The sequence below is a fragment of the Saccopteryx leptura genome, chromosome 5 (genome assembly GCF_036850995.1).
Source record: "Saccopteryx leptura isolate mSacLep1 chromosome 5, mSacLep1_pri_phased_curated, whole genome shotgun sequence".
NCBI lineage: Eukaryota > Metazoa > Chordata > Mammalia > Chiroptera > Emballonuridae > Saccopteryx > Saccopteryx leptura.
Window position 1 is genome coordinate 126,318,606 of NC_089507.1, and position 16,457 is coordinate 126,335,062.

The 16,457-nt window shown below is 32.3% G+C and overlaps 1 protein-coding gene across 1 annotated transcript in view; it reads left to right on the plus strand.

The window, feature by feature from the left end:
* The window catches only part of DNAJC1 (DnaJ heat shock protein family (Hsp40) member C1), a 251,994-nt gene that overhangs the window by 102,540 nt on the left and 132,997 nt on the right, over nt 1–16,457 (plus strand). The window contains exons 2-6 of the mRNA XM_066384590.1: nt 1,060–1,161; nt 1,647–1,693; nt 8,545–8,710; nt 9,546–9,643; nt 10,621–10,714. Coding sequence (XP_066240687.1) covers nt 1,060–1,161; nt 1,647–1,693; nt 8,545–8,710; nt 9,546–9,643; nt 10,621–10,714 — 507 coding nt within the window. The remainder of the gene's footprint in view (nt 1–1,059; nt 1,162–1,646; nt 1,694–8,544; nt 8,711–9,545; nt 9,644–10,620; nt 10,715–16,457) is intronic.

A 16,457-nucleotide genomic window follows, 5' to 3' on the forward strand; every position in this document is an offset into this window, starting at 1 on the left:
TAGTTATTTAGTCTCAGGTATGCAGATTTTTGTTTTCTGTTTAATTTTTTAGTCATTTTAACTTTTTAGGAGTTAATTGGACAAATATTCAGCACAAAAATTAGATAAAATTTAATAAGCAACTTTACTGTCATTTGTCCCACTACAAACATGTTTGTTATTAGAAGAACTTTTGAACTTGGTGGAGATAAAGTTTTAATCCCAACTTAACAGTGTGTTGTTATTGTATTTTATTATTATTTATTAATATATTTTATAATTGCCATGTAAAATGATGTTCTGAGTTTACCTGTGCACACAGGATTACATAAAATGTAATTTTAATATCCACTTAATCCAAAGTACTCATATTGAACTATCATGATCTTTTAAATAAATTTAAACTATATTAGTAGCACATAAATAGTAGGCAAATTTATTTTTGCAAACCAGACTGTGGAAACTGGACACCATTAAAAACATCCTCTAAAGTACTAAAAATAAAAAAGTATTAAGTACAATATATGTAACAACTTTTAACTGTAATTATTTTGGATAAATGCAGTTTTAACTGGTTTCTTTTAGTATACTTATTGAGGCATACTCTTGACATGTGAAATTGAGATTCCATAAGTTGTTGTTCAATATAAATAACAATGAAGACACCACATATGGTAGGCCTGGGATTCAGAAACTGGCTGTAAGATTCTCATATAAAGACCTTTGAAGACATGCAGATGTATTAATTTTTAATTTGCCTCTTTTTGATCACTTAATTACTGAAAAAATTATTGGTGAATTATAGGAAGGCAAGTGTTTGAAAAGTTTTGCCAAATACTGTCTTCTTTTAATGATTGTATGGTAACGAAAGTTAAGAAGAGAGCCAAATTAGATTGAATAATTGTTCAGTCATGTGGGGCAAGCCAGTTGCATAGCTTGGTTGTTAGACTGATTGCTCAAATTACATTGCCTGGGGTCCTGCACTTGGTTGGCTGTCTTCTCAAATCTTAACAAGGTTCTGGGAATTTCTTTTTCTGACAAAGTTTGCTTTGTGTTTTTCACCTCCCCCACCATTTCCAGGATGCTTCATCTACAGACATTAGAAAAGCATATCGTAAGCTTTCATTAATTTTGCATCCAGACAAGAATAAAGATGAAAATGCAGAAACTCAGTTTAGACAAGTAAGTGAAATATACTGTTATGTTTGTGACAAATTTATAAAGGCTTACTTATGGTAGAAATAGTAACTTACATGTAGACTAATACCATTTGAAAATGAGTATGTAATTTATAAATATATGTATGTTTAGTCAGTTTTTTACTAAATATGTTTTTATCAACATTTTTAATATTAGAATCTAAATTCTTGGAAGGTAATAATTGTCATAATTTTCTTGTCTAAATTACAGCTTTTGCTTTTAACAAGCAAATTTTAAAATAATTATTACTTTTGCATCTTTCACAAAAATTTACTTTGCTATTAAGCATTGTTAACCTTTTTAAGTGCTACTAAAAACATAAAACATTACTTACAATTAAGGTTTTATCTGTTCATTTCATTTATGAGCACATGGGGTTTTCTGCATGTGTATTATAGTGTATTCACCTTCCTAAGTGATTTTTTATAGGTGAGAGTTTTTATTTTAAAATAATGCTTCTATTTTAGTTGGTGGCCATTTATGAAGTTTTAAAGGATGATGAGCGAAGGCAGAGGTAAGTGTTCATTTCTGCTTTTGAATTAAGATAGTTTAATGTCTCAGTTTATACAGGGAAAAATTGTCTCATTAAACAGTTTTATTATTAAGTTAGTATTTTATTTTTGCTTCTTTCAAGACATGCAATGTTTTTAAAATGTATTTTTAGAGCAGAGTTAATTTATATTGAAAATATTCACTAGGCTGATTCAATACTTAAAGAGTTCAGGATCATGAGTCAGAATATTAGCAAGTCATGGCTTCATTAGGTAAGATTTTGAACAAGGGTGTAGGCCTTGGGAAATAGAAATACCACTTGACTTCAACAAATGTCCATTCATTCTGATCTATCAGTAATAGATAGCTTCTATCTGTGTTTATTGGTCCTTTTTTTCTTTCCTGTTCCTTAAATGTTTTGGAATTAGGCTGTTAGTGACATTCAAGCTATTACTGTCTCTTGATGTTTCCTCTCTTGTGAAATAATAAACCCAAACCCAGTTTATCTGAGAGAACAGACTTGTATGAGTGTGTAGAAGACAGGAGTGAAAGAAAAATTTTTGCTTCTGTTTTTTTTTTTTTTTTTTTTTTTTGCTTGCTTTCCTTCCTTTCCTCTGCTCCAGTGATTCTGTATTTAAGGCTAGTTAGTGGAGGCAGCCCCTCACTGGGAGACTTCTCCATGCCCCCTTCAGAAGAGTAGTAATATATTTATGTATACAGCAGTTTACAGTGCCGGTGACTTTAGAGGCCCCTTCAGAATGTGTGGAATGTAGACAGTGTTGCAGTGGGCTTCAAGGCTTTTTACAGTCAGACCCACAGTAATAAATACATTTTGCATGCCTAAGGACACACACACACTCACACACACACACACACACACAGGAAACAAAAATTGCACAAAACACTTTCTTTTTCTGTGTGTGTGAAAGACTGATATTTTTCTAGGTTAGACTAGTCATTTAAAAAAACCAATGCTGCTTGACCAGGCGGTGGCGCAGTGGATAGAGCTTCGGACTGGGATGCCGAAGACCCAGGTTCAAGACCCCGAGGTCGCCAGCTTGAGCACGGGCTCATCTGGTTTGAGCAAAAGCCCACCAGCTTGAACCCAAGGTCGCTGGCTCCAGCAAGGGGTTACTCGGTCTGCTGAAGGCCCACAGTCAATGCACATATGAGAAAGCAATCAATGTACAACTAAGATGTTGCAACGCGCAATGAAAAACTAATGATTGATGCTTCTCATCTCTGTCCGTTCCTGTCTGTCTGTCCCTGTCTATCCCTCTCTCTGACTCACTCTCTGTCTCTGTAAAAAATAAAATTTAAAAATTAAAAAAAACAACAACAACAAAACAATGCTGGTTGTGATCCACTGAATTGATTAAGAATACTAATGGGCTAAAATCCACAGTTTGAAAATGTTGCTCTACAGTAAGTACCTTTGAAGAAAAAATTTGAGATTTTAGGCTAAGGCCAGCTAATATGGATGCTAATGTATCTTAAAGACAGCCCCCCCAAATTAAGCCATGTGACATTTTGAATCATTCTTCAAATATATTATCTGCAATTATACCATATCCTAAAATGTTAGCTACTACTCTTGGTTTTCATCCTAACTCTAATTTGAATACCTTGGTTTGTCAGATTGCAAAGCAAGGACTCAGGATACTCTCTTGAAGTGTTCTTTGCTTCATTACAAGGGCTGGCGTTAGTCCAGACACCATAGCCAGCATTCCTCTGATTTGAGATAATCCATAGTGTTGAAAGAGTCCTAGAAGTATGTTGAAAGAAGTGTTGGTCATTCCATGCATATTTTCTAGTTGATTTCTCTCACTGAGTCCCAAATTTTGTTTCACACATCAAGACTGTATCTGTAAAGATAGCTTTATTTAGTCTCCCTACATCTTTGGCATCAGATTTTGTCTTTTTGATTGCTGTTTTCTTAAAAATTAGTAAACTTTGTAATAATTTCTTTCAATTACTGAAATCATTTATCTCTTTTCAGAACAAATCACTTCTTATAAATTCATGTAGGCTCATTAACATTATCTTTTTAGAATTAGTACCCTTTGCATTCACAGTGTTAAAAAAAATAGTTCTGACAGTTACACAAACAGCTGTAGTTATTTATACCCCTTAGGGACAAGTAAGTCTTTGATAACTGGTTTTCCCTGAGGCAAAAGTCTTAACTAATCAAGCTAAGAATCACTCTTCTAAAACTTGCGCCCAAGGCCAGGTGACCTATGAGTATTTAAACATATAGAAGAAATCACCTTTACAGACAATTACCTAATGTTTATAATTCCTTTAGAGAGAAGAAAAAGCATAATCAGTTTTATCTTCTAAAGAAGATTGTCTTACACTGATATTAAAAAATTTAACTATTTTAAATTATTATAAATAGTTATTAAATATATGTTTTTAGATGTGTAACCTTCCAGGAATTTGCAGTTTGGAAAATTGTCTTAGACATGTTTTCCTACTAATTTTTCTTACAAATAATTTTGTTTTCACTGAAATCAGGTGCATCTTTTAAAAGTTTGATAGAAAAAGGGATAGCAATGAAATAAACAATTTTTACTTTTTAAAGGAAAAGACAATTTTTATTTTTAAAACAGCTTTATTTAGATAAAACTTACATATCATAAAAGTCACCTATTTAAAATGTACAACTCAGTGATTTATAATGAATTTACAGAATTGGGCAAACCACCACAGTCTAGTTTTAGAACATTATCATCACCTCAAAACACTTCCTCTGGCTCTTTTGCAAGCAGTCCCTCCTCTGACCACAGCCCTAGGCAATCGCTGATCTTTTTGTATCTCTAAGTTTATCTTTTCTGGACTATTTATATTAATGAAATCATGTGATATGTAGTGTTTTGCTTCTGGCTTCTTTCTGTTATAATGTTTTTGAGATACATCCATATTGTAGTAGTAGTTCTTTCTTTTTTACTGCTAAATAGTGTTCCAGCTATGACTTTTTATCTGTTACCAGCTGATAGATACTTAGTTTGTTTCTACTTCTTGGCTGTGATGAACAATGGTATCATGAATATTCACATACAAATCTTTGTGTGAACAGATGTTTTTCTTTTCTCTTGGGTAGATTCCTAAGAGTACAATTGTGAAGAAACTTTTAAGCCTTTTTTCTTCCCAAAGGCATAGATGATAGTGTGAAAAATAACATGTTTTGCTGGTGGTTAGTGTAAAAGAGCCTAACTTAGCAGCTGATTTTAAACTCCTTAAGTAACTTGTTTATTTGGGGAAATAGCAGCTCAGCTATGTTCTGACATAAATATATATACAAGTGCCCTGAGTATTAGCTGAAATAGAGAAAGTGCTGGTTAGACACCAGTCATTCATTACATATATATACTAAAATGTGCTGTGGTAATGTTAGCATATTTACTTTTGTTTGAAGTCTATTATAAACTTTTAACCAATTTCCTTTTACTAACCCAGTTGTGCAACTCCAATTTTTAAATCTATTTTATCATACTATATTTGTAAAAGTTGTATGTATTTTTTTAGTTTATTAAATAAAATCCTGTTTTATTTACAAATCCAATGATGAAAACTATAGTTATCTCAGTGTTAATTTGCTGAACTTTTACAAATCTATTACCTAGTTATTGTAAATTTGATTCCAGGTCTGTTTGAATAAAAACAGACATTTACCTAAGTATAAGAAATCTTAGAACTTTCCTCAATTAGGAAATATAAAACTTATTGTAGACAATATTTAAAGTGCTGTGTACTGCAAGTTTTGGTGTACATATACATATAGATTTTATAAAGGAGAGTAAGACAAATTAAATTAGACTTGTTTTCTATTATGATCGTCATACAATTTTAACTGTAAGGCTCAAAATATCATCTAAGATATTATTTTCTGTGTTAAACTAAAAGTTCAAAATATGTATGGTAAATATTTCACACTCCAGGCAAATGCTAGGATTATTTACATATTTATTCATAATATGCACATTTTCTATTTTAGTTTCTTAGTTACTGTTTTATATTTCAAAATAAGCTTTTAAAATTTACATTAATTTTTTTCTACTGGTAATTTAAACATTTTTATATTTACTTGCTTTCCAGTGTTTATATTAGGCTACATATATAGGATGAATTGCAGATTGTAGAATGGAACTCACTAATGAGCATGTAACCATTGTTTTATGTCCATCATGTACATTTTAAGAAAATCAGACAAAGTAAACACATATATTAGGCTATATGTTGAATATGTGAAATTGATCAATTAATGTTTTAAAACCCAGGATAATGAATGCCTTTATTTTAGCTCCATATGATTTTTTGCATTGCTGATATTTTCATCACAGAGAGTTACTTTTGTGTGTTCTTAGAACACATTGATAATATGTACATTCTCACCTGGTTTTACCAAAATGTTAAGAGCAGTTTGTATGTGCTCAATTACAGGATATTTTAATAGTGTATGTGTAAAATATAGAAAAGCATATTATAGTGATATTTTAAGTGTTATGTATTGTCAACACATTTTTTCTTAAATAATTTATAAATATAGTGTCTGTATATTTTTAAAAATATCTTTTTTCTCAGTGTTTCAGAAAAGCAGTGATATCTTTTAACAGCATGTATTCTAAAAAGTGAACTATAATAGAAACTATCTTCCCTTAAAATGACCAGTTGTATGAGCCATAATGTTCATTGATAGTAAAATCAATAGAGCATTGATTCTAAGCTTAATCTTTGGAGACTGTTTAGAATGACAGCCATAGCCTAGTAAATATCTAGTTCTTTTTAATGTGTTCAATGCATGAAATTTTGCTATCTAGAATTGAGCTGTACAGTGAACACAATTTATATGTGGGGTAGAAAATAATAACTGTTAAGAGAGACAATGTTTCAACAGTGATGGTGATAAACTGATATGAGATTCATAACTATGGGTCCCGCTGTGTTTTCTTTCAATACAGATCAAATTTAATACTTAGTAATGTTCTTAGGTAATGGTCACGGCTTTCTTAGGTGTTCTTTATTAATAACCACACTTTTTACATGAAGTTATTTCAGGGGAGAGGTTAGCTGAAAATAATGATTTTTATAGTCACCATTTGTTCCCCTCAACAAATCTGAAGTGGAATGTAGATTTAGAATAAATTCAAGACTTAACATTCATTGGATTTTATTCATTTGTAATCTTGCATTATACCACTTGAAACATTTTTGCCAATCCATTTCTAATTTAAAATGAGTCCATTGTTACAGAGATAGAGTTAAGTGTAAATTTTTGAGGAAAGGAACGATAGCTTTTGATGAAATCATATTATGTTTTGATATTCATGTTGAAGAATTGCTGTAATATTGAAACAGGAGAATATTTAAACATCGAAAATTTTCCAGTCCAGCCACTACACAACCATACTTTAATTTGTAGACTCTTGCACACTACAGAGTTTGCCTTTTAAGAGTTTAGTACTAATGTCCTTTGCTCTGAACATTGGTTATTCTGATATTCCATTATTATTAATAATTTAAGTTGACCTAAAAGTCAGGTTTTCTAGATTTGCTAATAAAATATATTTTGAATTTATAAGCAGTATTTTTGTTCTGAAAAAGAGAAGTTGCCTGTAATAAATTGTCTGCTTTTTTTCCCAGCATATCTCCAAGGTATCAATTTAATAACTATCAAAGTAGCTACTGCAGTTGTTGCATTTAAATTGATTTACATGTCAAGACTGGCAGTTTAGCAGCTGCGCTATTATTCTTAGATTGGTCAATTTACTTGAGAAAAACCTACTACTGAGTTCTACTGACCTGCCTGACAATATAGGCCCTATTTCTATTCCTGTAATTAGGCCTGCAACTAACTCAGAATATTTTTAATTAAAATATTTTGGTCAATGTGTTGCACCAAATTAGGCCTTTCGGTGAAGATTTAATTCTGGAAATAGTGTGATTAGAATATTTAATGAGTTGTGTTCAACTAACAGGTTGTGTATTTTGAACAGTGTTTGTGACCATTTTGAGTTTTACAGTTATAAATATTACTCCTCATTTTTAAGCTTAAAAAATATTTGCCTCAATAACTATCTGAAAGGTAAATTTAAATTCAGTTGAAATTTTACTCTAAAGAAAGCTAATTTAATATGAATAACTAGGAAAGCTTTTTTTTTCTTCCAGCAAAGCCCAAAATTGGAAATTCTCACTGAAATGTTTACAAATAAGTAGTTTTATTGAGAAAGCTGACATATACGTAGGCTGTTTCCACATCTCTTTCTAATTTGGCGATATTTTAATTCTCTAAAGGAATGTGAGCAATACAAAATTAAAAGATGCTCATTTTATAGGCTTTTATATCATTAAGAAGCTATGATAAAATAATATAGTTACTTCAACCTTGAACCATAGTTAAAAGGTGGAAATAGAAGGATTGACTAGAAAAGTTACCCTGAATTTGATTTAATTAATATATAATTTATGCTAAAAAATAGAGCTCTTATCTTGATTTTTCTTTCATTGAGAGCCTTCCTTTTGTTGCTGACTTCTGTGATGGGGTCTTTACAGCCAATTGTGATAGAGGCAGACTGAGTGTCTCCTTTGGCTCAGATGTCATTCCAGAAGTCACATCATTGGGATGCTGTGAAAACACAAGATCTAGTGTCCACAGTGTATGTATTACTATGTAGCCTTTTGTAGGTTGTGTGTGACTGGACCTGCATATAGTGTTTTCAACTTACAGGCCATTGTAATGCTGATAATTTAAAATAATGTTATTTATTTTGGAGAAATTCTTTTCTTTCTCCATTTTTAAAATATGGATACTAATAATGTTTTTTACTTTTACTTCAAAGTTTCCATGAAAACCTGTTATATTTGCTACTGTAGGTATGATGATATTCTGATCAATGGACTTCCAGATTGGCGACAGCCTGTATTCTACTACCGGCGGGTGAGAAAAATGAGCAATGCTGAGCTGGCGTTCCTGCTGTTCATTATTCTCACAGTTGGTCATTATGCTGTGGTATGGTCAATCTACCTGGAAAAACAACTGGTAGGTATTGTAATAAATCAAATGATCTAGGCTTTTTAATTTTATATGGAATTTCAAACATTTAGTTTTCAGTGTTTCTACAAATACTTCTCATAATAGTTTTGTGCTCAATAGTTAGTGTTTGATATATTTCTAAGTCAAAATGAACCCAGGACATAAGAAGGAAATTCTCTACTTTTTAAAAATTTGTCATTTTGTTGTAAAATTTTGTGAAAACCCCAATATCTAATTGAAAATTAGAAGGTAGAACCTAGAGCCATGTTTTCTTAACTATCGCCCTCAAAATAGAAATACTTTTATGTCAAAATGATTTTAGAAATTTTTATGTCACAGGCTCTTACATAAACTGTTTACATTAAAAGGTTTTAAGAGTTGAAATGAGTATAATTTAATGATTTCAGAGATTAGTTGGTTTAAAAATTATTACATTTTTCTTATTCTAATAAACTACTTCATATTTTATTCTGCTATAGTGGTGTATATGCAAAAGATAATCAAACATCAGTATTTATGAATTAGCATCTACTTACTCATTCTTTTTTAAAAAGTTGAATGAATGAGAAAAAGTAACTTGAATGCTTTCTCATCTTAGGAAACTTTGATTGCTATGGAGATAGACATGACTGACAGTGCTAAACTGCATGTGTGTTTAAGGACTGGATACCATGGCAACAGTTATTGTTAAAGATTGATGATTTTGCTTAATCATGTTGGACCCTACATACATTTGCATAAATGTTCCTCTGTAATGTTTACTCTTTATATTAGACTCTTGACAACATTTGAAGAGTACATGTTAATGATAACCTGTAACCATAATTCTTTTCACATTAAGGATGAACTGCTTAGTAGAAAAAAGAGAGAAAAGAAAAAAAAGACAGGTGGCAAGAGTGTGGATTTATCAAAACTTGGTGCTTCAGAAAAAAATGAAAGGTGGGAACATATAAAAATATTTTATAAGATGAAACCATTTTATAATATTTCTTTAATGTACTTCAATTTCATCTGTATTATCCATTTCAGATATGTTAACATTTATATCTGTACTAGGTTTATAAAAGACTAATATGCCATATTAGTTTGTGAGACAAATTCTGATCTTAAGCAAAAGCTCTACAAGTATTTTCCCCTTGTGAAGTGTTAATATATATTTAAGTAAGTAAACCTCCAGATTCCTGTAGTTTAAAATTTGTATACTGAACTTTAGAGACAAAATATTACTACATGAATCTATCATGTAGTGTTTAGCTCAGGAGGGACAATATATGCAGAGGCAGTGATATGTAGAACACTTGAAAAGATACCACCATTTCTTCTATTAATTCATAGAAAGAAATAAAGGGTTTAAATAGTTCACACAGCAGGACAGAACTCGATCAATGTGAGATGGAGATCAGAGACTATTCTGCCTATCTTCTGTTCTGATGACATCAGTGAGTAATGCTTCAGTGAACTGCAAATGACATTAATTTTTATGTATTGGTTTGTTTATGCTACAGTCTTCATTTCTGCTTGTCAGCACTTGGGAACACTCTGATGATGTTTATTTAGCCTTTTATAACTGAAGTAATCATAAGGTTTGAGAATTCATTTTGCAGAACTGATGAAAAGTTAGTTTGGAAAGAGAGAGAACTTTTGTTATTTTGTCTTTATAACTTGATTAGGGTTCTCTTTTCCCCAAACCTTTCTTCTCTTACTTGCTCTTCATACTGCATTTGTTATAACTACCATATTTCATGATAGAATAAGTCAGAATAAGTGATAACATCATAAATATTTTATTGAAAATTTTCTCTTTTTTTTTGTTGTTGAAAGAGCCATTCAAAACAGAAATCACAATCTATCTAAAAATGTTTTGCCTCCCAACTTTCTCTCTGTATTTTGTATCTTTGCTTTTGTTTTCCCTTTAGATTACTGATGAAACCACAATGGCATGATTTGCTTCCATGCAAGGTGGGGATTTGGTTTTGCCTTACACTAAAAGCATTGCCTCATCTAATCCAGGTAAGATCTACCTCTTTCATATAATATTGGGTGCTTTCATTTTAATTATTCATGAAATAATTTATGCCTGTGTTTTGCTCTCTCAATGCTGATGTACAGAGGTTGCTACGTAATGCTGATTGAATTGAATAGTGTTTTTGTATAATTTAGAATAGTTCTAATTTAGAATAGTTCTAAAATAATTTAGGTATCTAGTCCTATAACTGTTACATTGCTTTTAGGACACTTTAGAATTCCAAGACAGTGGGAAAAAGGTGGGGATGGGTAGGAGTGGGAGAATACTGTCTTTAGAGCAGATCAAAGCAATAAAAATTTAATCAGCTATTACCATTTAAGGCATATTCAGTAAAAAAGAATGGGGCTCAAATAGCTTGTCACATGTTATTTTAATAGCATTTTAATACATAGTATAAAAAAACTTGACATGAACATCTAATTATGCAAAATATAGTTTTCCATTTTATTGGCAATTTGAGTGAGGATATTCTGTCTTATATTAGTAATCAAAGTTTCTGTGCTAGTCTAGATCAAACAGTAGAATGTGGTGGATACAGTTGTGTATATATGACAGCCTGTTATTTTTTATAGTTAACATACCAAAACATATTTTATTAAATTTTTGCATTGCTAATTTTAATTACTGCATCTGGTTAGAAAATTCCCAACACATAAACATAATATATGAAAGTATATGTAATAATTTGAGTGTGCAAATTTTGAGTTTCTTTGAAGGTGTAATTTTGGGAAGAAATATTTCATTTCAGAAAATAAATGTTTAGATAAAGCCAGAGAGCCAGATAATTTTTTACCCAGCTCTACCCACATTATTTTTTATATATCAGAGCTGTTTATCCTAATTGAGGCAATGAATGACTCCAACTTTGCATTTTATTCTTTTATTTTCTCATAACAAAAAATTTGTATTTGAGAGGAAAATGAACTAAAGGTCACTAATATGTTTTTCCTAACCTTTGAGAAATTATTTACTAGTCTTCCATCAAAATAGTTTATCTTAATACTTATTACTTACAGAATCATATATTTTTGTTATAGTTAATGGAGAAAATTGAAGTATCTTGGTAATTTAAAAGCTTTTGTTTTTAAGTTGTTTAGCATATTATATTGTTCATTTTAATAAAAATCTACAATCCTTGTATGGTATATATGTAAGACTTAATAAAAGAGATGGTAACTATATTTGTCATACTGTTCTGTTTTGTTTTTAATGAGAAGATGAGACAGAACAATATTTTGGGACTTATTTTTCTATGTGATTTTGAGTGGTTACTTTTTGCCAGCTTTAGAATCTATACAATAAGAAAACCAAAGTGTAGATGAATTTAAAAATATAGGCAAATGACACTATAAATAAAACACCACATAAACTGTCAGTCTGAAACACTTCTTTTGTAATTTTAACCTAAGTCATTTGAAACAAAGTTTATTTGGTAAAATTAATATATATATTTCTTGGTTAGCATTCAGAATAATTTGCAAAAACACAAATATATTAAAATGGCTTAATTTACAAATTATTTTAAATTATCTGCCTGTAGTAGCTAGACTTAACAGATATGCGTTTAGTTAGCCTAATCATACACTTGTAGAAAACTTAAAAAGATAAGGAATGTTACAAAAATTCTCTAGTTTCTTTAGAAACTCTGCTTTCCATTTTTTACCTTAGTATTTTCTTTTTTTAATATTTATTTTTAATTTATTTTGTTGGCATGGTTTCAAGTGTCCCACTAGGTATAACACCCGCAACCTGCCACATTGTGCCCCATGCACAGTCTCTTTCCATTTCATTTTCACCACCCTTGCACCCCCCCTTTCATTTCCCCTTTCTCTCTAGGACTTGCTACCCTGTTGTCTATATATATGTGTCATATATATATGATTTGGCTAATCTATTCACTTTTGATCCCAACCCCTCTTTCCCCTACCCTCTAACAGCTGTCCATTTGTTCCCTTTGGCCTTGCGTCTGTTTCTATTTTGTTTCTCGGTTAATTGTTTTCATTAGATTTCATGCGTAAGTGAGATCATATAGTATTTTTCTTCCTATGCCTAGCTTATTTCACTTAGCATAATAATCTCCTGGTCCATCCCTGCTGTCACGAAAGGTAAGATTTTCCTTTTTGATGGCCATGTAGTATTCCATTCTGTAAATGTACCACCGCTTTTTTATCCACTCGTCCACTGATAGACACTTGGCTGTTTCCAGATCTTGGCTATTGTAAACAATGCTGCAATGAACATACGGTGTATATCTTTTGAATTAGTGTTTTGGGATTCTTAGGATATACAATAATTCTAAAAGTGGGATAGCTGGGTCATACAGTAGTTTCATTCTCAGTTTTTTGAGGAAGAGCCATATTATTTCCACAGTGACTGCACAAGTCTGCATTCCAACCAGCACTGCAAGAGGGTTCCCTTTTCTTTACACCCATACCAGCATTTGCTTGTTGATTTGTTAATGAGATCCATTCTGGCAAGTGTGAGGCGATATCTTATTGTGGTTTTAATTTACAATTCTCTAATAATAAGTTATATTGCGTATTTTTGCAGATGCCTGTTAGTCCTGTTTAGAGAATTCTTTTTAGGTCCTTTGCCCTCTTTTTAATTGGATTGTTTACCTACTTGGTGTTCAGTTTTAGAAATTCTCTTTTTTTATTTATTGATTTTAATTTATTGTGTTTACCTAGATTCAAGTGTCCCACTGAATACATCCCCCCACCCCGTGTTTCCCACAACATCCCCTTTGCCCCCTTCCCCCCAACGCTCTTCCCTGTTCCCTCCAGTATTTGCTTTTCTGCTCTCTATAATGCTGTGTTATGTATATATAATTTCACCAATCTCTTTCCCTTCTCTGATCCCGTGTTCTCATCCGCTTTCCCTCTGGTCTCTTTGATCCCGCCTCGGCCTCTATTCCGTTCCTCAGTTCACACTGTTCATTAGATTGCTCAAATGAGTGAGGTCATATGATATTTTTCTTTCACTGCCTGGCTTATTTCACTTAACGTAATAGTTTCCAGGTCCATCCATGTTGTTGCAAAAGGTAAGATTTCCTTCTTTTTCACAGCCGCATAATATTCCATTTTGTATATGTACTACAGCTTTTTAATCTGCTGATGGACACTTGGGCTGTTTCCAGATCTTGACTATTGTAAGCAATGCTGCAATAAATATGGGGGTGCATTTCTTCTTTTGAACCAGTGATTTGGTATTCTTAGGATATATAGTGTGTCCAGAAAGTCATGGTGCACTTTTGACCAGTCACAGGAAAGCAACAAAAGACGATAGAAATGTGAAATCTGCACTAAATACAAGGAAAACCCTCTCAGTTTCTGTAGGATGATGTGGCAGCATGTGCGCATGCACAGATGATGACTTAACACTGTGTATACAGTGGAGCAACCCACAGCCATGCCAGTCGATATGTGGATGGTACAGAGGAAAGTTCAGTGTGTTCTGTGGCTCGCTAAATTCGAATCGTGACCAAAGTGCAACGTGAATATCGGCGCGTTTATAATGAAGCACCACCACATACTAATAACATTACTCAGTGGGATAAGCAGTTGAAGGAAACTGGCAGTTTGGTGGAGAAACCCCGTTCTGGTAGGCCATCAGTCAGTGATGAGTCTGTAGAGGCTATATGGGATAGCTACCTAAGGAGCCCTAAAAAATCTGTGCGTGAGCCCACATCGAACTGCACTGAATAGATATGAAACTGGGAGATTTTTCCTTTTATTTGGTACAAACTTTTTACATTTCTGTCGTCTTTTGTTGCTTTCCTGTGACCAGTCAAAAGTGAACCATGACTTTATGGACACACTGTATTTCTAAAAGTGGGATAGCTGGGTCAAAAGGCAGTTTCATTTTTAATTTTTGGAGGAATCTCCATACTGTTTTCCACAGTGGCTGCACCAGTCTGCATTTACACTAGCAGTGCAGGAAGGTTCCCTTTTCTCCACATCCTTGTTAGCACTTATTATGTTGTTTTGTTAATGAGCGCCATTCTGACTGGTGTGAGGTGGTATCTCATTGTGGTTTTCATTTGCATTTCTCAAATGATTAGTGATGCTGAACATTTTTTCATATGCCTATTGGCCATCTGTATGTCCTTTTTGGAGAAGACTCTATTGTTTGATTTGCTCATTTTTTGATTAGATTGTTTATCTTTCTGGTATTGACTTTTACAAGTTCTTTATAAATTTTGGTATTAACCCCTTATCAGACGTATTATCGAATATGTTCTGCCATTGTGTGGTTTTTCTTTTTATTGTGTTCATATTGTCTTTAGCTGTGCAAAAGCTTTTAATTTTGATATAGTCCCATTTGTTCATCTTGTCCTTTATTTCACTGCCTGTGGAGAAAAATCAGCCAATATATTGCTGCGAGAGTTGTCAAAGAGCTTTCTGCCTATGTTTTCTTCTAGAATGATTGTGGTTTCATGTCTTATATTTAACTTTTTTATCCATTTTGAGTTTATTTTGTGATTGGTGTAAGTTGGTGGTCTAGTTTCATTTTTTGCAAATACCTGTCCAGTTTTCCCAACACCATTTGTTTTTAACAGACTGTCTTTATTCCATTGTATGCTCTTACCTCCTTTGTCAAATATTAATAGTGCATAAAGGTGTGGGTTTATTTCTGGGTTCTCTGTTCTGTTCCATTGATCTATATGCCTATTCTTATGCCAGTACCAGGCTGTTTTGAGTACAGTGGCCTTGTAGTATAACTTGATATCAGGAAGTGTGATACCACCCACTTTATTTCTCTTTTTCAAGATTGCTGAGGCTATTCATGTTTCTTTTTGGTTCCATATAAATTTTTGGAATACTTGGTTCTTATCTTTGAAGTATGACATTGGTATTTTAATAAGAATCGCATTGAATTTATAAATTACTTTGGGTAAAATAGACATTTTAATGATGTTTACTCTTCCTATCCATGAACATGGTATATGCTTCCAATTCTTTGAATCTTCCTTGATTTCTTTTTCTAATGTTTTATAATTTTCCAAGTACAAGTCTTTAACCTCCTTAGTTAAATTTACTCCTAGGTTCATTATTATTTTTGTTGCAATAGTGAAGGGGATTGTTTCCTTAATTTCTCTTTCAGACAGTTCATCACTGGTGTATAAAAATGCCTCTGATTTCTGAATATTAATTTTATATACTGCTACCTTGCTGAATTCATTTATCAGGTCCAGTAGTTTTTTGACTGAGACTTTAGGGTTTTCTATTTATGGTATCATATCGTAAGCAAATAATGATAGCTTTACTTCTTCTTTTCTAATGTGGATGCCTTTTATTTCTTCTTCTTGTCTGATTGCTGTGGCTAGGATTTCCAGAACTATGTTGAATACAAGTAATGAATGGGGGCACCCCTGCCTTGTTCCTGATTTTAAGGGGATTGCTTTTAACTTTTGCCCATTGATTATGATGTTGGCTGTGGGTTTGTCATAGATGGCCTTTATCATGTTGAGATATGTTCCTGTATTCCCACTTTGCTGAGAGTTTTGATCATAAATGGGTGCTGGATTTTATCAAATGCTTTTTCTGCATCTATTGATACTATCGTGATTTTTCTCATTCCTTTTGTTTATATGATGAATCACATTGATTGATTTGTGAATATTGTACCAGCCTTTCCTCCATAGAATAAATCCCACTTGATCATGATGTATGTTTTTTTTATGTATTGCTCGATTCAGTTTGCTAATATTTTGTTGAGAATTTTAGC